Below are 22,076 nucleotides of genomic sequence, written 5' to 3'. Positions count from 1 at the left end.
AGTCTGTGCTGTGCCACATTTGGATCATAGCAATGAGAAATACATGTTTTTGATGAAGTTTATTTGTTTATGTCAAAGCATTTGTCCAGGTTTAAGTCAAAAGTTATAAGATGACCAATGGCTGTTTTGAAATGTTAATGACCAGGACAGTTGAATTCAGTTATCCTGATGGTGACACATTAAAGAATGATTTTAGAAACAAGAATTCCCCATCATGAGTGCTCTGCACAATGTAAAAGAAACGTTAGGTGATATTTAATGGAAGCAGCAAAGCTCTCTTGCCCATCATCTTGAGAGCTGGCAAGAGCTCCAGCTCTTTTTGGATATTAAGTGGGCAGCAGCAGTGGGTCTTCCCTAGGATGATGAGGGGGTTGGACTATGAAGAGAGACTAAATGGACTGGGTCTGTACTCGTTGGAGTTTAGAAGGATGAGGGGGGGATCTTATAGAGACATATAAGATAATGAAGGGGATGGATAGGGTAGAGGTAGAGAGATTCTTCCCGCTCAGAAAGGACAGCAGGACTAGAGGACACAACCTCAGGAAAAGGGGGGTGCAGTTTAGAACAGAGTTGAGGAGGAACTTCTTCACTCAGAGGGTGGTGAATCTCTGGAATTCTCTGCCTGTTGAAGTGGTGGAGGCTACCCCGCTAAATATATTTAAGTCACGGGTAGATAGGTTTTTGGTAGGCAAGGGAATTAAGGGTTATGGGTTGAAAGCGGGAAAGTGGAACTGAGCCACTTCAGATCAGCCATGATCTTATTGAATGGCGGGGCGGGCTCGAAGGGCTAGATGGCCCACTCCTACTTCTTATGTTCTTATGTTCTTAGGATCACGGATCCCAGGGAGGAAGTCCTACCTGCTGAGGACTGCTGGCCAGAAGAGAGCAGCACTTAATTGCTATGCAGCGCCACAAGGGAAGCAGTGGCTGTGGCTGGTATAACACAGTAAGAAGTCTCACAACACCAGGTTAAAATCCAACAGGTTTATTTAGTAGTAAACGCTACTAGCTTTTGGGGTTTGCCCCTTCGTCAGGTGAGTGGGAATTCTGATCACAAACAGAGCATATAAAGGCCACTCACCTGACGAAGGGGCAAACCCTGAAAGCTAGTGGCGTTTACTACCAAATAAACCTGTTGGACTTTAACCTGATGTTGTGAGACTTCTTACTGTGTTTACCCCAGTCCAACACTGGCATCTTCACATTGTGGCTGGTATAACACCCAACCAAGTCCTAGGATGGTTTGATGGACCACTGTGGGATGGGGTTGTAGGGTGATGGTCGGGAGAGGGTAATTGAGGTCAGCGATAATGGCGGGGGAAGGCTCCCACCATCTGCACTCCTCCCTTCTCAATAGTGGATCTCTTACTCAGGCACTGAGTACCTTTGAACAAGGACCTTGCGCTGCGAACCCACAAGCCATCCTAACAGGGTTTGCTTTACAGGCATTCCACATGGTGAGTGTCTCACCCCCTGTGGAGTGAATACCAATTCAGACAGGATGAGGCCCTTAAGTGTGCCTAAATGTGCATTATGGGCTTCCATTGATGGCAGAGATGGGAAATCATCCCTGGGCCTTTCCACCATGGACTTAAGGCAGTGGGTGGCAAGAAGGCAGAGGGGTCTCCATCTGCCACCTTCACGCCTGAGTAAATGCCCCCTTTGCCACCAAACCCTCCTTGGGAGTGGTCATTAAATTCTGTCTCTGGTGTTGTTAGACTGTCCATAGGCTTGCATTGGCATGGTTTTAATTTGTAAGTCCCCAGGGCTCATTATGCTGCTTTAGATCTATTTGGCGATCTGAACTCCATGGATTGGGCAGCCATATCATTCATGTTCAATTTTCATCATGTAGTCCTGCAAAGATACTGTTTCATCAAATGCATTCTAACTAATCAAAAATGTAAAAAGTACATTCCAAATGATTATTTTTATTCTCATGTAGATCATATGTACCTTTATTATTTTAAACATCATACTTCTATTATGGTGCTTCTGTGTAATGTTTGCAATATATAAATCTAACTATTAGTTTTAGCCTGTACTTTTTTTGACCATGGAGTGAAGTTTGTGAGTGATATCACATAAAGATAATTGTTAATCCTATGGCTCAAGACCAGCATTGAATTTCAGTTATCAGTCTGTTTCACAAAACTATGGTCACCACCCCCCCCAGATGGGAGGAGGCTGGAGCCCAGCGCCTTGATGGAAAGTACACCTGTTCCTTAGGTCCAACTTCAATCCACAGGGAATCCATTGAGATTCTATAATTGGCTTTAATGTTGTGGGGTAGCTAGATGAAGTTCAGTCAAGGCTCCTGTTTTTACTGTCTTTCCTGCTGGCAAATATCTACATATATTGACATCAGGTGAACTTGTTGGTTGTTGAATACCCTCCAATTTCTTAAAATAGCAAGGAAGGACTAGAGGAACGATACTAGAGGAGGGAGGGATGGTGGTCAGGAAAGTTGGCTGGAAAGTACAAATGTACAAAAAATGGAAATAAGAAGTGAATTTCTTCAGCCTGATCTAACTCACCTCCTTGGGGCCCAAATGTATCCCAGATCTTATAAATAAATGAAGAGTTATTGCTAAATCTGTACAAATCAATGGCTAAGCCACAATGGAATAGTGTGTACAGTTTTGAGTACTTCACTTGGAATCCTATCAGGGTCATGGAAAGTATGCAAAAGAGATTTCCTGAGGGTTGAGAAGCTTTAGTTAAGAGGAAAGACTAGAGAAACTGGGGCTCATTGTATTGGAACAAAGGAGCGATCTATTAGAAGGGCTTTTACAAAGTAATCAGGAAAAAAATCGTTTCCACTGGTCAGTGAGTCAGTAACCAGAGCATGTAAATTTAAGACAATTGGCAAAAGTACAGAGACAAAGATTAGGAGGGAACTTTTCACTCAAAGTATTATTAGGATATGGAGCGCCAAGTGATTTCTTTCAGTTCTGTGAAATGTAATAATCAGTGGTGGGGCCAGTAAGGCCCAAAGTCTGGGAGTAGGTTTCCTTAACTGCCACTATTCACCAATCTCTGTTGGAAAACATCCTTGATGCATGTTCATCTGTGACGTCCCCAAGTGCTACCCTGGAGAGCCAGTCTGATTGGAAGGCAGCTCTGTAAGCTCAGCAGCACATGGACTGAGCTGTTCCCAGGGAGGAAGGGTCATGGATACTGGACTTCAGGGAATTTCAGATAGGTCTGCCTGGCAGATCCCATCAAGGGAGTGGGGGGCTGGGGACCGTTCAGAGGGCCGCTTACAAGTGGGGTGTGCCTCCAATGCCCTTTATGTCCACCAGCAGTTTGTACAGGGAAAGCTGCCAGACTCCCTGACTTGTTTCAGTCTTCCCCTGTGGATTGAAGCCCTTTAATAGTCCGCTAAGACATATCATAGAATTTACAGTGCAGAAGGATGCCATTTGGCCCATCGAGTCCATACCGAAAACAATACCACCCTGCTTCTATCCCCGTAACCCCACATATTTACCCAGCAAGCCCCCTGATACTAAGGGGCAATTTATCATGGCCAGTCAACCTAACCTGCACATCTTTGGACCACTGGGAGGAAAGCGTGGGAGAATGTGAAAACTCCACAGTTTTCCACAGACAGTGACCCGGAATTGAACTGAGGTTGTGGCGCTGTGAGGCAATAGTGCTAACCACTGTGCCATCGTGCCACCCATAAGGGGCTGAGTAGGCCCAAGGGCAGGCAGGCAGTTTGTCTGACTGTCTACCCATTCCCTGTAAGATGGGAGACAGATTGGGGATGGGTGAGAGAGCCATTTACTTTATGAGGCCCCCAGCTCCCTGACTTCAAACAAACCAATAGGAGATTATAAAACTCTCTCCTGATTTCAAAAGTACCAGTTCAGAATGGTGCCGAATGGCAGCTGGGCCATTTCTCACAAGCAAGAAAAACAAAGGCCCAGGATCTGACCATTTTATTACAACTCTGTACTCTGGTTGTATTAGTCACATATTATTTCACTCACTTTTTTAGCAGCAGCGTTAATCTATTTAAAGTAAATGGACTTTTATTGTTAACTCATGCAGTTAATCCCATCAATTCGTAACAATAATGTTATCGCATGGCCATCTGCTCATATTCTACCCAAATATATGAATCACGATTATTCGGAGGCAGCTCATCTGCTGAGGCATTGGAATTGTATGTATGCGTAAGAGCGAGAGTAGGTGTCGCTATTGGCAGCAGCTCAAGCCCTGGGTGAGCAGAATGATGCCAGGCAGTGGTACCATGCTGCACATTGTGGTCGTTGGATACCAATGAAGGGCTATCAGGTTACGTTAGGGGTGAGCTTGGTGGTGTGGAGTAAGAGAGGGAAAGGCCTGGATCATATGGTTAACTAGTGAGAAGGAGGTTTGCGTTCTGCACATCAAGAAGGACAAGTTTAAGGGAAGGAACTGTTTTTGCAACGTAATTATTATCCCGTGTCTCCCATGGGCTTTAGTGGTTTTCCTCTTTTCTTTGTGTTCTTCTTATTATGAAAAAAAATCAAAGATGCACCAAGGCCAACTCCATGGTGATTACAGGATGGTTAGGCACGCATAGCAGCGTCTCATCTGACAGAAAGATCACCACTGCCACTATAATTATGGGGAAATTTGTTTTTTTTTGGTTTTATAAAGAATTTCTCTGTAAAAACAATCAACCTGATATCAAAAGTGGAGCCAAGGAAGGAGGTTTTCCGATGTTCTGTGGTGGCTGCAGTGTACGGAGGTTTAGGATCATTGTCATTCCAGTACTTATCCTTCTCGAGAGCTGGTAAGTTCTGATGCATTTCATCAACGGCCAGGAGAGAAACCTAAAAAGAAAATTCGGAATGTATAAAATCTCAACCTCCTCTGATGTTAAACTTCTGTACAATTATATAATCAGTAACTCACATTACTGAGTAAGCAGAAATTCTGTAAGTACGGTGAACTATCCCTACAGTGCTGAATAAACACAAATTCCACATAGTTACATGTTAAACTAATTTTTAACCTGCTGAATAAGCATAAACTGTGCAGTTGTTAACAAGAATATGGGTTACTGTTTATTCAGCAGCGTAAAGGTTAAGTACCATGCATATGTTCTCAGTTTCTTGTTATTCTGCCTGGGCCTCACACTCACTTGCATTAGAAATTATGTCTTCAAATTGGGAGATTCCAGACAGCTGTGGAAAATACATGCCCTATAAATTAATGCGATAATCAGAGCTACAATTAATGCTGTGCTCTGTTTTAATGCAAGGACCCTCCGAAGGCCAAAATTCCAATCCCAACACATGGAGACAGAGTTCCCATGACAAGGGGTGAAGGTTTGTGCTGCTTTGCAGGGGAAAACCTGAACAGTTTAATTCATCAGAGAGTAAGGACATATTCGCCTGCTCTAATCTAAAAAGACTAAGCTCTCATCAGCCTTGATAGCTGGAAGTTTAAGATGCTAAAGGCAGAAAGTCCCACCGGCTTCCAATGCTGAAGCCTGAACCTCCTTGGGTCCATTCATTGGCACTTAAAGATTCATCAGCCCAGCAAGTTGGAAGTTAAAGCTACTTTAGCTGAGTGCTAGAATCACATATACACAGACAAAGATCCTATCAGCTCAGCCTGGTGGAGTTCAAGCTTCCATCAACTGAACGAGTAAGGTGTTAATGTCTTTTGGCCCCACTGAATCATCAACTATGCTAAACAGCTTATAACTTATTTGATCTTGTGATTAAATTGGAGGACTGAACTGTTCCCTTATGGCTGTTTATGCCATTCCACTTATATGCAAGGCTTTAATATCTGTAAATGGTGTATTATCTATTATAATAGATGATCACTATTGTATAGTTAAGGGCTCACAAACAGAATCTCGCCACTGTACCAACTGACTGATTTTCCTGAAAATTCCCCAGTTCTGACATGATGCTGGTGACTGTGTAATCCTCCCGTTCCTGATCGCTGGGTCTCTGGGATAGTTTGTTGATTACCTGGAAATTTCTGTCAATGAGCCAATTCGCCTCAAAGTCATCATCGTCCTCACCAAAAGGATTGATCAGTTGCTCAGCAACCTGTACAGTTTCAAACAATCGAGTTAACAATAAAAATGAACTGTCAGGTTAATTTTCTCCTGTTAAATTAATATCCACAGGAAAGACTTGCTTTAGTTTCTATTTCTCTCCTTTCCCGAAGATATGGATGATGTTGACCATTCCATCCAAGTAGCCAATGTTCTTGCCCAAGTTGTAACACCAAGTTTTCAACATGATATTCATGCACAGATGATCCTGTCTCATCTGATACCTACAAACACATGCTTTCTACAAAGGTCAATTGATAGAAATTAGGACCATCAGCATTTGCTGACTGGGGACAGGGTAGCACAGTTGGTTAACACTGCTGCCTCACAGCGCCAGGGACCCGAGTTCAGTTCCGGCTTTGAGTCACTGTCTGTGTGGAGTTTGCACATTCTCCCTGCATCTGCATGGGTTTTCTCCGGGATGCTCTGGTTTCTTCCCACACTCCAGAGATATGCAGGTTAGGTGGATTGGCCATGCTAAATTGCCCCTTACTGTTAGGAGATTAACAGAGTAAATGTGGGAATAGGGCCAGGGTGGGATTGTAGTTAGTGCAGACTCGATGGGCTGAATGGCCTCCTCCTGCACTGTAGGGACTTTATGATTTTTACGATTTCTAATTCTAATCGTAGCAGTTGTACTGTCACTCCAGCAGTGACAAACTAGCTCAGTGCAAACCTTGTGGTCTGTAAGACTCAGAACCATAAGAAATTCAACTGTTTCTATGTAATGTCTTTTCTATAGCTGACCAATACTCACAACTCATGTCTGGGAGTAGATCAAAGGGAGAACCTTTACACAATTGTAAAAACAGTGTGTGGAGGGAATGGGGTGTTAATTCATTGGAATGTTTTCCCGAGGAGCTAATCACCTCACATACCTCAGCCATTCTTCATGTGTCTGCCTGAAGAAAGATCTTTGACATGAAATCCAAAAGAATCAGGCCTAAAACTGTCCTCATCTGTTGTCTAGATGCATGTGTATTCCAGCATGAGTCACTAGGGGAAGCAACGCCTGCTGAATTTTGCTTCTTCTCTTGTCTCATCTTTTCCTAGCCCAGGAGTGCGGAGGTCTATCATTAGCACTCTGCTGTTCTGGATGACATTATAACACAGGCCCGACTTTGAGCCTGAGGCCTAGCTGTGTGACTCAGTCCAACACTGGGCTGTGCATCTGTCAACCAGCCACCCAGGGAGCTTCGTAATAGGATTTCAGGGAAGGGCACCCTTCTCATTGTTACACACTTTACACACCAAGATTACACACTTGTGATTTGTTTTTGAAGAACATGTCTTATTTGAGCTATTACCTTAAGCCAACCAGCATAAAAGAAAAACTGCAACAGGGTGAAGACGGGAACGTAGAGGTCGAGCTCATGTCCTGAGTAACCCTGACTGGGATCAAGAAATTGCCGACCAACTAGGCAGGCCAGGAAGAAGCTGTAGACGGCAATGGTGACAACCTGGGATATGACAAACCGACAGTGAGACCAATGTGAATCAGACCACATCATTACAGTTAGAATCAGACACCAAATGTATTTCCAGTGATATTGTTCTCCTTTTATTTTAACCAATCAATCTTGAAATTATTGTATTATGTATTGTATGTTTGTGATGCCCGCCACAGTAATGGCACACTGTTCTTTCACAAACAAAAAATAGTCTAGCAAGAATGTTGCTTTGGCTAAGAACAGAATTGCTCTGCCCTACATCTCTGTTTTATTGATAAGAGACTTATGATACAGTCTTTGCTGTTGGTAACACTGCAAGTTGGATGACATGTAGTCAGAACTGAACCAAGGATCAGTTGTCATGTTGGTCTTAACTATGAATCCTGCTTTATGTAAAATCTTGCTCAGTTTGATTTTGGCCTATCCCTGGTTAAGCTTGTGTAGGTGCCCAACTTTATGATAAACTGTTAAAAAGCAAATACAGCTTCCCTAAAACCAGGATAATTTGCAATTCTGCAATATAGTTGTTTATCTATCTTGGAGGAAGGGGGACTCTCTGCCTAGCTTCTGTCTATGCTGATATCAAATCCTAGCTAAAAATCCCTTGAAGCAACAGCAGGAGGCATTTTGTCTTTTTGCCAGATGTCAGAAGTAATTCCTATCCTTGAGATAGAGTAGTGAATCTGCCCGATCTGTCAGCCTCAGTTATCATTCTCTAGATGTACTATGGATGGACGTATCTGTGATGTGGAGATGTTGGTGTTGGACTGGGGTAAACACAGTAAGAAGTCTGACAACACCAGGTTTAAGTCCAACCGATTTATTTGATAGTAAACTCACAAGCTTTCGAGGTGTACCTCTTCATCAGGTGGATGGAGAGTTCCATCTCCATCCACCTGATGAAGAGGGAAACCTCGAAAGCTTGTGAGTTTACTATCAAACTATCAAATACAATACATAATGCAATTTGATGGAGATGGAGATGGAACTCTCCATCCACCTGACGAAGAGAGAAACCTTGAAAGCTTGTGAGTTTACTATCTAATAAATCGGTTGGACTTAAACCTGGTGTTGTCAGACTTTTTGCTGGACGTTTCTGACCAGTGTAGCATTGAACTATACACATGAAATAGTGATTCTTACCTGTGTGTAAACGAGTGGGACACTGATCCAGTCATAACTGTACAGCCTCTCACACTGGCTACGCAGGTTATTCACCTCCTGTAGGAACAACACAGTTAAATATACTCTGGACCTTTCCCCACTTCTCAAAGTCCTCAGTTTCCAAAACAAGAGCATTGCAACATCCATGGTTGCTTTCCTTTCTTCCTCTGCAGCCTATTTTGATGTTTAGAACTTAGAACATTACAGTGCAGTACAGGCCCTTCGGCCCTCGATGTTGCGCTGACCAGTGGAACCAATCTAATGACCCTCTAACCTAAACTATTCCAATGTTATCTATGTTTAGAATCATAAAATCCTACAGTGCACAAGGAGACAATCAGCACATCAAGTCCACACTGACCACAATTGCACCCAGGCCCTACCCCCCATAACCCCATATATTTACCTACCTAGCCCCCCACAACATTCAGGGGCAATTTAGCATGGCCAATCTACCTAATCTGCGAATCTTTGGACTGTGGGAGGAAACCCATGCAGATACAGGGAGAATGTGCAAACTCCACACAGACATTGAGCCAAGCTGGGAATCGAACTTGGGTCCCTGGTGCTGTGAGGCAGCAGTGCTAACTGCTGTGCCACTGTGCTGCCCATGTTTGTTCGGATAAGCTACTTAAGTTATTTCCTGTGCCTTGAGTTCACCCATAGTGGCTATCTCCTCATTTCAGCTGAATCACACCACAACCAATTCTCCCACTGCAAACTACTAAAGCTGCTTTGAAACGTGCTCTGGAACCGAAATCTAGTTCCTGGCAATGGCCAGGAATGTAACTTTTAGAATTTTTGTGCTGAGTCTTTGGGGTGCAGAGCTTGAAGCTTAAGGTTGGGAGCCTGTAATTCAGTTGCATGAGAAATGCAGCTGAGTTGGGACATGGTCAGCAACATTGGACCGAAGGCTTCGTTGGGGTTTGCAGGGTGTAGGTGCACAAGTCTTTGATCTGGAGCAAGACAAATTGCAAAGGCAGCCAGAGAGAATCTGACTTTAGCTGGTGATAATTTAAATACTCTCAATCCAGACATTTTCTGAAGTATTCCCAACTTTAGCCCTGGGTTTGAAGAGGAGGACGTGGAAACTTTTTTTACAGCCTTTGAGAAATTGGAAGCTTAATTGGCAGCAGAGTTTTTGGATACTCCTGGTACAAGGTCAGCTAGCATGAAAGGCCTGTGAACTTTATTCCACTCTGCCTGCCAAAGTTCTTGCCAGTTGCGGTCAGACAAAGGCTACTCTTCTCAGTGCTTATGAACTCTCATTGGATGCATACCACCAACATTTTTGAAATCCTTTATACAGCCCACACCAACCTTGCTGGTCTTCGAGGGAACCAAACAGTTAGCAACTGATGGGAGGGTCCGAGCTCTAAACATAGACAGTACCCACAAATGGTTAAGAGAGATAGTGCTGCTAATGGAGTTTAAAAACTGTCTCCCAAACAGCTTCAAAATAGGCAAAACAAAGGCTTTGCAGAGTTGGAGATGCAGCTAACCTGGCCAATGACAATGACTAACCCTATAAACCCAAACTGATTTGGATCAAGTAACTTTTATTGGCAAAGAGTTAAGAAGCAGGTAGATCGCACAATAATAGACTCTGGAGGAAAGGAGAGTAGGTAAGACCCAGGAAACATCAATCCCCAACTTTAAAAAGAGTCAGGAAAGTAAGTCAGTCTGATCACATCCTGCTTCCAGTGCTGCAAACCTGGGCATAGAAAAGACAGCTGTTGGTTTGCCAAGAATCCACCAGGGAGAGCTGTGGTCAGAACTGTACTCATAGTCTTTAAAGTAGCAAGCCAGACTCAAATGGAATGCGGAGGTAGGACAAAATACCTACCAAGCAAATGGAATTGTGATATGTACTTAAAAAGGAAAAAAGAATCACCAGGTTAGGGGGATAGAACAGGGTGGGACTATTTGAATAGCTCTTTCAAAGAGCCAGGCAAGGTGGGCCAAATGGCCTATTTGGTGCTGTAAGATTCTATGATTCCTGCACCAAGACGAAAAGACTTATTTTGCATCACAAGCTCCAAGAAAAGAAACACCATTTTCAGGGATACAGGGGTAAATTTTACTGTCCTGCCCACCATGGGAATCAGAGCGGGCGAAGGGCAAACCATGGAAAGGGCGGGATTTTCTGGTTTTGGAATGAGCGAGGCCAGAAAATCCCACCCAGGGTGTTTTAGAACACAGCTTGTAGGGAAGGTTGCTGAGTGGCCACTTGGAAGCAGGACAAACACCACCACGCCAGTAAGAAGGTTCCTGGGACATTTGAAAGGTTCCCCTGCAGAGCAAGTGGGTCACTGATGGCCAGGGTTATTATGAGCTTGCCCATAGAGGGATTGGACTTATTGTTGGAAAATGATTTGCTGGGGTACCAGCTACTGTGCCAAGAAGGTCAAATACAGTTCACAAGGACTGGGAAATAGAAGGGAACCAGAGAATTTAAATGGAATAAAGAGCTAAAGCAAAGGTCTGGTTCAGTCCTTCAGGATTTAAATAGGACAGAGAAAGTTCCCAACCAGCAGATAGATAGTGAGGTAAGATCTTACCCTGTTGAAGAGCCACAAAGCAGTGTAGCAGTAAAGCCACCTGTGAGCAGTACTGTCCCAAAGGACAGTGAGCAGATTGGGGACCAGCCCCTTGCTAAAGAAGCAGAAAAGGGGAAGTCTTTGCACCTTGAGGCAAACCGCACTTGTGAGAATCCACAAGGGAAATACAGAATCAACATCACAAGGTCAGATTCAAAAGCTAAATCCACCTAACAGCAATTTCATTTCTAAGACAATAAGGTCAATAAGATACCAGGGGAGAACTCAGATGACTCAGAAGGGATTAAAAGCAACATACCTCACACCATCATTCTAGAAATAAGAACCACCAATGAACCAGACAAAATTATCAGACCCCTGGGCTCTGGAAGTGATGATGTGGAGATGCCGGTGTTGGACTGGGGTGGACACAGTAAGAAGTCTCACAACACCAGGTTAAAGTCCAACAGGTTTATTTGATAGTAAACCCACTAGTTTTCGGGTTTTGCCCCTTCGTCAGGTGAGTGGAGAATTCTGGTCTCTGACAGAGCGAAGTGGCCATGAAAGGGTTAAGGGCTTTACAGACATCCCAACAAAATAACCAGAGTCATTTACTTACAACAAACTCTGAAACTGACTCCAGCCTCGTGAACCCAGACTCCTCCCGAGCATGGAATTTGAACTTCCACTAACTCCTAACTGCATTGAAAATCATATTTCTGCTCGAGTTACCATCCCAAAACCTTGGATATTAATGACCATTCACCAGATCACACATAACGGGGGATTTTAAGGAAAGAAAATGTGACAGAGAAACTGTAGAAATACCAGATTACTGTGCATCATTGTCTGATTTTCCAGTTGCAGTTGTCCCGAGACTGGAAACTCCTACCCGAGGCAACAGACCTTTAAATGGTCCATCAAAGCTCCTGTCCCGCAAATGACAATTCCTGCGGCGGGTAAGGCTGGAAATTTTATGTTTGTGGAGACTAGGTGAATAAATGTGTCATCGCAGATTCCATTCTTCTTCTCTTGTGGAGACACGTCATGTTTTATTATTAGCACCTTTCAGTCAATACTTTAAAATTTTGAATGCAAATATACTATTAAAACAGCCGCTAAAAATCAGATGACTTTTTGGCATTTTGAGCTCCTTTGGTCCTTGGTCTTAAGAAAATAGCTAATTAAATGTGGACAGCCCTCTGACAAATTCACACATCCCTTTGTTTAAGGATGAACCACCATTAAAAAAATTGTGGCATTTTAGTTGGCCCATCTTTCTGTTTCATCATGAAAAGGAATAAACATTGAAACTGTTAGGTGAATGTGAATGGATCCCTTCGACCTTCCATTGCATTATGATGGTTCCTCATCCAAACTGGACTGTGTGAATTTTAAGGTGTCAAATGACAACATTTGACGTGTAATCAAAACACCATCACTTTTTCGAAATAGGACTTTGAACTTGCATAAATTACATGGTGAGGAAGCCACTTTGTTGTCTGATTTTAAAATAGAAGCAAAGGAGCTGTTCTGCAGACAGAAAGCCATTGAGCCTGCTGTGCATCATCTAAGCAGCCAAGGTAATAAACAGTAGTATATTGAAAGTGGTAGAAGCATTCTGCCTCCTCACCTCAAACTGTCTCAACTTTGAGTCCACCCAAATCTAAACTTCTGGAAATTTGAATTCAAGAAGCATCGAAGCTTCCGGGAGAATCCTCTGCTTTACAAGCCCTTAATTTCAATTAAAGTGTCAACTCATCTAAGAAATTGCAGGCCTATCATGAAAGAGATGGAGACAGTCATAAATTATAATTGTATTGTTCCATCTCATCGCCATCTATTATTTGTGTGTATGAATCAAGTGAGTGAAAACATCATGTTTTAAACATCTGGGGCAAGCATGTAGTAATAAATAACCTTTTTGAAACTCACAAAAAGCTTCCTGCTCAAATTAAATTGGAGAATCACTCCAATAAGAAAACACACGCCTTTTACATACAAAAAAAATTGATCATGGGCAGTAAGAAAACATAAATTCTATCCTTGACATTCTTCTTGGAGTGCAGAATGTTTTGGGGAGATTTTATAAAAGTATTTAAAGTCAGAGAAAATAAAAGGTAACTCTTCTATGGTATCAATAACCAGAAGATACAGATTTAAAGCAGTTGACAAAATACCCAGAAGCAAAGTGAGGGAAATATAGGCAGCAAGCTGTTCTGACCTGAAATACATTGCACAGTGGAAGCAGATTCAATAGTAACTTTCAAAATGGAATTTGGAAAAATACTCGAAGTCGAAAGATTTGTAGGTCTGTGGGAATGGTGAGGGAGTGAGATGAATTGAATTGAATCTTTCAAAGAGCTGGCAGAGGCATGATGGGCCAACCAGCCCCCATCTGTGTTGTACCATTGTAATAATCCTATGATAGTGCCAAAAGCAACATAAATACCCAATCACAAAATGCTGTCACGCTATTTGAGCAGGAAAATAAATTTTTAGTATGTGCACATGAAGTGTGTGCCAGAAAATGGTGGCAAAAAAAATCTAATGTTTATAGGAGCACATTTCTGCCATCATGATGTGCAAACATATTTTTCTGAATGTAATTTTGAATGTGTGCTATGAACCCTGATCACTGTTCTTTGCATATCCATGCTGTTAAAACTTTGCTAGGGTCATAGGATCATAGAGTCTGTAGTGCAGAAGGAGACCTTTCGGCCCATCAAGTTCACATTGACCACAATCCCACCCAGTCCCTACCCCCATAACCCCATGCATTTACCCAAGCTACTCCCCCTAACACATTGCCCTAAGGAGCAACTTAGCCAATCCAATTAACCCGCACATCTTTGGACTGTGGGAGGAAAACAGAGCACTGGGAGGAAACCCACACAGACACAGGGAGAATGTGCAAACTCCACACAGACAGTGACCCAAGCCAGTAATTGAACTCGGGTCCCTAGCTTTATGAGGCAGCAGTGCTAACCACTGCCATCGTGCCTCTGGACTTGACCTTAGTAATAAAAGCAATCGAGAATTTGAAGAATTATTTTCTCTTTGAAGCTGATTCAGCAATGAATTATTCCTGAAAGCTGGAAGGAACTGATTTTAAAGGTGCCCAAAGATAAGAAGCATGGCTAGATAGATATGTGGATAGATATATAGTGCAGTGACTAGTGTTTACCGTGTGCCATGCGATGGTTGGAAATATCTTCCTGTGTCTTATTCAGACTTAATGATCTGAGCAACTCCAAGGACAAGGTGATGATGTGATGGTCACTTCTTGTTTTACCACAGCACAGACCAGAAGGATAAGAGTTAGGATCATAGGTTGGAACATACATAATCATAAGATGGAGTTGGGTGAAAATTGGCTTCTGCTTTACAAAGCAGATTTTTGGCATGTGATTTACATTTTAGAAATTTCTGTACATCCCAGTCAAGAATAGATTGAAAGTTCCTAACAAAAAGGCTGATAAAATGTTAATTGAGGTCCAGCAATGTATGTAGGACTCTGATTGCCATTTTTGGTTCAGAGTAGGTGCAATAGTAGTTTTTTGTGGGGCCAGAATGAGCAGCCTGGGCTGCTGGTGCTGGAGTTGGTGGACTGTCTGTGAGCTCAGTCTCTTGTTGCAGTGGCCTGCCTGTGTGGCAGTAGTGAGGCCTGACCAGCTGGTTGAAGTCTGTTCAGGGTAGCATCCATCCCATGATTCCCAACTCACTCTTGAGCTCATCCCCGAGCCCCATTGAGTGAACTGGCTATTTTGGAGTCATTGAGATGTCATGGGCCCCCACTCATTAGGAACTGACTGGGTGAGATGCTGAGATGTTTAGGAGCCTTGCAATCAATAGGCAAAGATAACATTCACCCCTTTGACTGGCATTTATCTGAGGCCTTGTGTCAGGCCACTGCACTGTAATTCCTTTCTCATTTGCATACTAAATGTTCACTTCTGTTTATTTATTGTTCCCTCAGACTCACCCACTTCTCTGAAGCTCATAAACAGCAGAGTCATAAAAATATCCTTTGGGGACACTGTTTCACTCAGGGAAGGCAAAGACAACTGATCTTGTTGCTGTTGATTTTCACTTCTTCCATTTTTATTTTCTTTAATCCCTGGGAGCAAGTTGCTGTCTTTTTATGCTCAGTTTCCTTGTTCTCCTGAGGTCCTTAAACCATTATACACAATTGCAATGAGTTGCATGCGCAAACTACAGTGGCAATCTTTCCCTGCCATTTCCATGAACTGATATGAATTCTCCTAGCACCAGCATACTATTTTCTGTAATAATGTGATTTTTTTTTTACTTTTTACTTTTTTACTTGGGTCCAGAGATACACCTTGCTTCCGTAATGACAGGATGCACGTTAAACCATAATAATGACTACAGGAGAGGGGTGACTGCTTACATAAGAACATAAGAACATAAGAAATTGGAGTAGGAGTAGGCCATCTAGCCCTTCGAGCCTGCCCCGCCATTCAATAAGATCATGGCTGATCTGAAGTGGCTCAGTTCCACCTTCCCGCTTTCTCCCCATAACCCTTAATTCCCTTGCCTACCAAAAACCTATCTACCCGCGTCTTAAATATATTTAGCGAGGTAACCTCCACCACTTCAACGGGCAGAGAATTCCAGAGATTCACCACCCTTTGAGTGAAGAATGAGGCTTGAGGCTGAGGCTGAGTTTGAAGGAACTCAGCTTGAACTCAGCTTGAGGCTGAGTTTGAAGGAAAGGCACAGATGCCAATGCTCTTTGACTGGGTGCAAACACTCACTCTGAAGATGTGCGCCAAAGATACGTAGTCACTGATTCGGTCTTCCTGCCTCGCTTTTACTGCTAGATTGACGAACCACACACATGGAACCCAGAATTTGTTATGAGGAGAATTCAGGCTTTCAAACTTCTTGTGTTCATCTGGAGTCATGAAACCTGGAAACAAAGGTGACAGATGAGGGAAAGGATGAGGAAGTCACTCTGTGATGTGTTCTTTTTTAGCTGTTGTACATAAAAGCTGGGATTTTCAGCTGACAACCCCATATTTTCTCATCCTTTATGGGTGGAAATTAAATGCTGGCAAGCACAAAAGCAGAAACCCTGGCAGACAATTCTATCCAATTAATTATATTCCTTCTTTCATAATTAAACACTGAAGGCTGGCTGCCTTCTAGATCCTCAATCAAGTGCTCACGATTAATTTGTGAACTGAGATGATGCACTTCATCAAAACAAAACAGGGAGATGGCAATCAAAACATGATCCTATTCAACACTCACAGAAACACTTTCAACATTGAGTCACTGAATAATTAACCAGGAGCGGAAGTCCCAGTTAATTTCTTTCCTCTGTTGTTGAGGGGTACTGAGGCCAACCCTGTCTGCAAATGCTGCTCCAACTCAGATCAGTAACTGAGAATAAAGCAGGGACTGAACATGATAGCTGTATGGCTCAACACTAATCTGGATGGACATTTTTCTAATATTTTTATGGCAGTATTTAGGGGTTTTTTTTGCTACTTTTATCCATTTCCTTTATCTGTCTGAGCTGACATTTCTGCAGCTGAGGAAGTAGGTGTCTAACTTGCTGCTGACATTGCCCCCTGTTATCAGCCTCTGAGAAGACACCAAGGATTGATTGCCATCCATAATGTCTCTCACTCCTATTTCATTTTCCCTCTCTATCCATTACCCATCACTCATTTATTTTCCTGCTCCCCAAACATGGATGGAGCTGTGCCCGGGGTGGAGCTCTAACCCTGGGTCTGCCGTCCTTTTGTGTTCACTCACCTGCCTCCATCATGTGCCTCATGGTGGGGAAGCGTTTGTAGACGGCGGTGCTGACTGAACGGAAGGTGAGAATGGAGGCGAGGTTTGCGTAGCGCATCAGTGTTCTACGCAGCATCCTGCCATATTCGTCAGTGCCTTGGACATGGCAGGAAACGGTGCACATAAGGCGATCCAGCCATGGCATGCTCTGATACTGGCTCCACCAGCGAGACACAACCAGGCTAACATAGAAACCTAGGGAGAGAGAGAGAGAGATCATCACTAGTTAGCAGGATCGTGGGGCCCAGTGCTATGCTGGCTGCCTTCTGATGTAAATGTTGTCTCATTGAGCATTAGAGATGAAGGTTCCAAGCAGGAAAGAGAGGAATTATTGGTTACATTGTCAAATGGAGGGAGATAGGTAACAAGTAGGCTCATAAGAGTACGCCAGTGAAAAGACTTAATGATTGTGTTGAAACTCGGGAGGAATGAATTAGATAGGGCTTGTGGCTGGGTGGCGTGCTTTCCAATAGATGGTCAGAGTTGGGACTGGCATTAATGAGGAACATGTACAGAACACACAAGGAACATATGCAGGTCTTCTTGCCCTCTTGCATCCAGATAGATTGTGCATACAAAATCCCTCAGAAAGCCACTTACATGCTGATAATAGCAGCAGGGTTTACTTTTTTTTACAGGCGCTTAAAGCTGCACTATTGTAAATGACCATTTGGAAAGATAAGTACACAAAGCAATTCTATTATAGAATTAACATGCATTGTGCATAACTATTTATTTATTCTCACACAAGCTGGGGGGGCGAATGGCCACTTGGGCTTTTCAAGTTTTCAATACATACAATTTAAAATTACATCGAGACTGCATTGACAACAATTCCATCCAGCGCTTATCCCCATAACCCTGCTATTCCCCCTGACATTAAGGGGCAATTTTGATAGCCAATTAACCTACACATCTTTGGAGTGTGGGAGAAAACCCATCCAGACATAGGGAGAATGTGCAAACTCCACACAGACAGTGAGCCATGGCTGGAATTCAACCCAGGTCTCTAGTGCTGTGAGGTAGCATTCTTAACCACTGTGCCACTGTGCCACCATTTGCCTGAGGGTATGGCAAATGTATGTTTTGTGGATAATTAAACATTTTTCAGCTCAGCAGAAATGGCTATAGGTAGTTTATTTATGATGACATTATTTTGAAACAATACCCTTGCATTGATTTCATTAATTAATCCTATCGGTAGGGTAGAACATTTGTATTAGAAGGAACATTTTCATTCTGTTTCGTCATTGTTTTCGGAAATATTATCAACATTTGTTCTTAATGGCTTTGGTGTTTATGGGACTTGGGTTAAATCACGTTGAAGAGGATGTGACATTGTCTGTAACTCTCTGTATCTAAAGGAAATGTGTCACTTGCTCACAATGGAATATAAACTTTGGGGGCCCAGGGGAATAGGAATGGACATTTGCCTTCGGTCTACATGGCTAGTTAAGAAAGTGTGGTCACACCAAATGACCTTAAGTCAACGGAAAAGGTGAATTTGAACTATTTTCAAATAAAGGATTCTAGAATAATGAGAAGTGGGGATAAAAGTTGGAAAACTGGAATCTTTGTTGGCACTGTGGTGCTTTCTGTGGTATGACTCTTCTGAGTTCAACATTGCTACAGAGACTGAAGAAAAGAAGGAATCACCTGTGCTGGCAACACTCGAGGAATCCTGTGGACTTGAGGAATGAGGAACTTGCATGTTGTCTTTGCTTTTTTTAAAGTAAATGTAAAATATTGCTTAGCAAATTCTACTTGATTCATAAGTGTGAATTATTCATACCTTGTTAGGTCAGATAAAACTGAGGACTCTAGTGTCAGAAATTAATAATTCAGAACATAGAAATTTTAATTAGAAAGATTTTATACTTTGTAACCCTAAAATCGGAAAAGAAGCATCCACGGATGTTTTGTGGAGCTGGGTGGAACACTCCAAATCCTTCAGACACCACAATAAACTACACTCCAGTAGACTTAGAAATTTCTTTTGAGCAACCATTGGTTAGGAATGAATTTACACATGTGTGTGTGAGATGGTTGCAGGAAACTAATTTTAATATTAAAAAGAGGCATGTGCTAACTTCAAATATCCTTGGGCCACTTAAAACAGGCACAAACCAATTTCTGTGCAGATCTACTTGCTGGAGTTTCATTGCCTCGCCTGTCCTAGGCTCGTAAGAATCTGATTGAGTTCAATGGAAAATGTTGTTCTGCGAGCCTCGCCCGCCCCAATTCTGGGAGAGGGCAAGGCGGTAAAATTCTAGCCACGGTCTTTACACTGTCAAATGGGTTATTGTTATGCCTGCTTCAGGCCCACATAATGGCATAACCATATTGAATTTAAGTTCCTCACTCGTCAAACATACTGCACTGAGGAGGACTTAATGAGGAAAAAGGATCTTAAAGTAAACTCTGCCATAAAATTACAATCTTAAGTAGAAAGAAGATCAAGACAATCAACGAAAATCCAACAGAATTCTTACCAAGCACAAATGACATTGGGATCAGGTCAGCATAATTGTTACAGTTGATGGCCATTTTCTCAAAGAAGCGTTTTTGGCTCTCTTCCAGCATAAACCTACAGATTTCCGAGGAATAAAATCAAAGCATCAAAATTGTTAATCAGAAGTCACAACTTGGGAGGAATTTTGCGAGGTGCATCATTTCAATAGAGAAACCTATGTAATAGGCTGAGGCACTTTGTTCAGAGCAGGTAGAGTTGAAGAGGGAAGAAAAATCAACTGGCATTTAGTTTAGATTTCAAAGGTTGTCTGGAATCTATAGCAGAAAGATCTACCATTTGTCCTGACTGTGTTGAAGTTTACATTCCATGAGTTGCGTCTCCTTGTAATTACCAATTCCCATTCTTTTCTCCATTGTCCCTTTCCTCTTGATTAAACTGAGCTCTCTCGAAATGTATCAGTGCTATTTGTTTGCACTTTTCCACATGGCAGCAAATTCCACATTCTCACAATGCTCTGCGTAAAATAATTCCAATTTGATCTGTAGGTGGCTATCTTATATTTAAACCCATTTGCTTTTGATATACATAGAAGTCGAAAGAGTTTCTCCACATTCACCCACTTGAACTCTTTCAAAATTTTAAAGCACTTTATCAGGTCTCATTTTAGATTTTTTCTTTTCCACATTCTTAGCTGCATAATCTTTCCTGATGGTTGCACCTTCTCAATTCTGTGACATCCTTGTACTGCAAATGTTTCTGCACTTGAAGACTATGTGTTGGAATGAGTTGTGGTTTTCACACTGTTGCAAGTAGATTAATGTCCCATAGAGATATGAAGCTATTATGGCATGTAAGGAATTCACCTGGCCCATCAAGTCAGTGCTGGTTCTGTGTTGAGCAGCCCAGACAGTGCCATCCTCCTGCTGTAGCCTTATAGCCCTTCAGATGCCTATCCAGTTTTCCCTTGAAATCATTCATTGTCTCTGCATCAACCACCTTCGCTGAGCATTACCACTCACTGTGTAAATAAGTTTGTCCTCACCACAAACCCACCTCCCTCCACTACCTTCCTGTACATATTGCCTTAAACCTTAAATCTCTGTCTACTATTCCTTGTGTCTTACTGCAACGAAAGACAAAAAATACTTTGGAAGTTTTTAAAAGTTTCCCAGTCTTCTGACCACTATTTTATTTGTTAGTGTCACAAGTAGGTTCACATTAACACTGCAATGAAGTTAGTAAAAATCCCCTAATTGCCACACTCTGACACCTGCTCAGGTACATTGAGGCAGAATTTAGCATGGCCAATGCATCTAACCAGCAAGCCTTTTGGACTGTGGGAGGAAACCGGAACACCCAGAAGAAACCCACGCAGACATGGGAAGAACGTGCAGACTCTGCACAGACAGTGACCCAAGCCGGGAATTGAACGTGGATCCCCAGTGCTGTGAGACAGCAGTGCTAACCACTGTGTCACCCACTACAATCTGTGCAGCATTGATCATTTCTTTTTTTCAATTTGATACCATCCTCAGTTAGCCACAGATAGTCATCTTTCTGATAGAATCTTTTTTTCTAAATAGAATTTATCTTTGTTGAGTTATGAAGTATCTCCTTAAATATCTACCACTGCTTCTTTACCATCTTACCTTTTAACCAATCTTCCCAATTCACTTTGGGCAACTCTGTATTCATACTTTTTAAATTGCCTTTATTTAAGTTTAGGACACTAGCTTAAGATCCAACTTTCTCACCCTTAAACTGAATGTGGAATTCTATCACTCTTATCTAGAGGATCATTTAAAATGAGATTATTTATTAATTTTGTTTGATTATACTTTACCATGTCTAAAATAACCTGTTCCTTAGCTGGTTCCAGAACATATTATTCTAAGAAACTGTCTCAAATATACTCTATGAACTCATCCTTCAGGCTACTTTTGATCCAAGTTTGATTTGTCCAGTTTATATGAAGATTAAAATCTTGCATGTTTGTTGTGGTCACTTTCTTGCAAACAACTCCCCCCCCATTTTACTTAATGATTTCTACTGTGTCCTGCAATGTAGCTACTGTTCAGGGGATATGTAAATCACTCCCACCAGTGACTTCTTTCATTTGCTATTTCCTATCTCCACACAAACTGATTCTACATTTTCATCTGCTGAACCAACTGCACTGCACTGATCTCAAACAAAGAATGAAGAACAAAGAAAATTACAGCACAGGAACAGGCCCTTCAGCCCTCCAAACTTGCACTCACCATGCTGCCGGACTTAACTAAAGCCCCCCACCCTTCGGGGGCCATGTCCCTCTATTCCCATCCCATTCAATTATTTGTCACGATACCCCTTAAAAGTCATTACCATATCCGCTTCCACTACCTCCCCGGCAATGAGTTCCAGGCACCCACCACTCTCTGTGTAAAAAAACCTGCCTATACATCTCCTTTAAACATTGCCCCTCACACCTTAAACCTGTGCCCTCTAGTAATTGACTCTTCCACCCTGGGGAAAAGCTTCTGACTATCCACTCTGTCCATGCCTCT

General features: G+C 42.4%; 1 protein-coding gene across 1 annotated transcript in view; it reads right to left on the bottom strand.

Annotated features, from left to right (window-relative positions):
• The window catches only part of LOC145343872 (bestrophin-4-like), a 48,028-nt gene that overhangs the window by 5,691 nt on the left and 20,261 nt on the right, over window positions 1-22,076 (bottom strand). The window contains exons 4-10 of the mRNA XM_080190346.1: window positions 19,550-19,644; window positions 17,019-17,252; window positions 16,010-16,164; window positions 8,668-8,745; window positions 7,381-7,533; window positions 5,985-6,065; window positions 4,678-4,829 (exon numbers count right to left, since the gene is read on the bottom strand). Of these exons, the coding sequence (XP_080046472.1) occupies window positions 4,678-4,829; window positions 5,985-6,065; window positions 7,381-7,533; window positions 8,668-8,745; window positions 16,010-16,164; window positions 17,019-17,252; window positions 19,550-19,644 (948 nt within the window). The remainder of the gene's footprint in view (window positions 1-4,677; window positions 4,830-5,984; window positions 6,066-7,380; window positions 7,534-8,667; window positions 8,746-16,009; window positions 16,165-17,018; window positions 17,253-19,549; window positions 19,645-22,076) is intronic.

The sequence above is a fragment of the Carcharhinus amblyrhynchos genome, chromosome 6 (genome assembly GCF_965287045.1).
Source record: "Carcharhinus amblyrhynchos chromosome 6, sCarAmb.v2.hapA, whole genome shotgun sequence".
NCBI classification, from domain to species: domain Eukaryota; kingdom Metazoa; phylum Chordata; class Chondrichthyes; order Carcharhiniformes; family Carcharhinidae; genus Carcharhinus; species Carcharhinus amblyrhynchos.
This window is presented reverse-complemented; position numbering and strand designations above follow the sequence as displayed.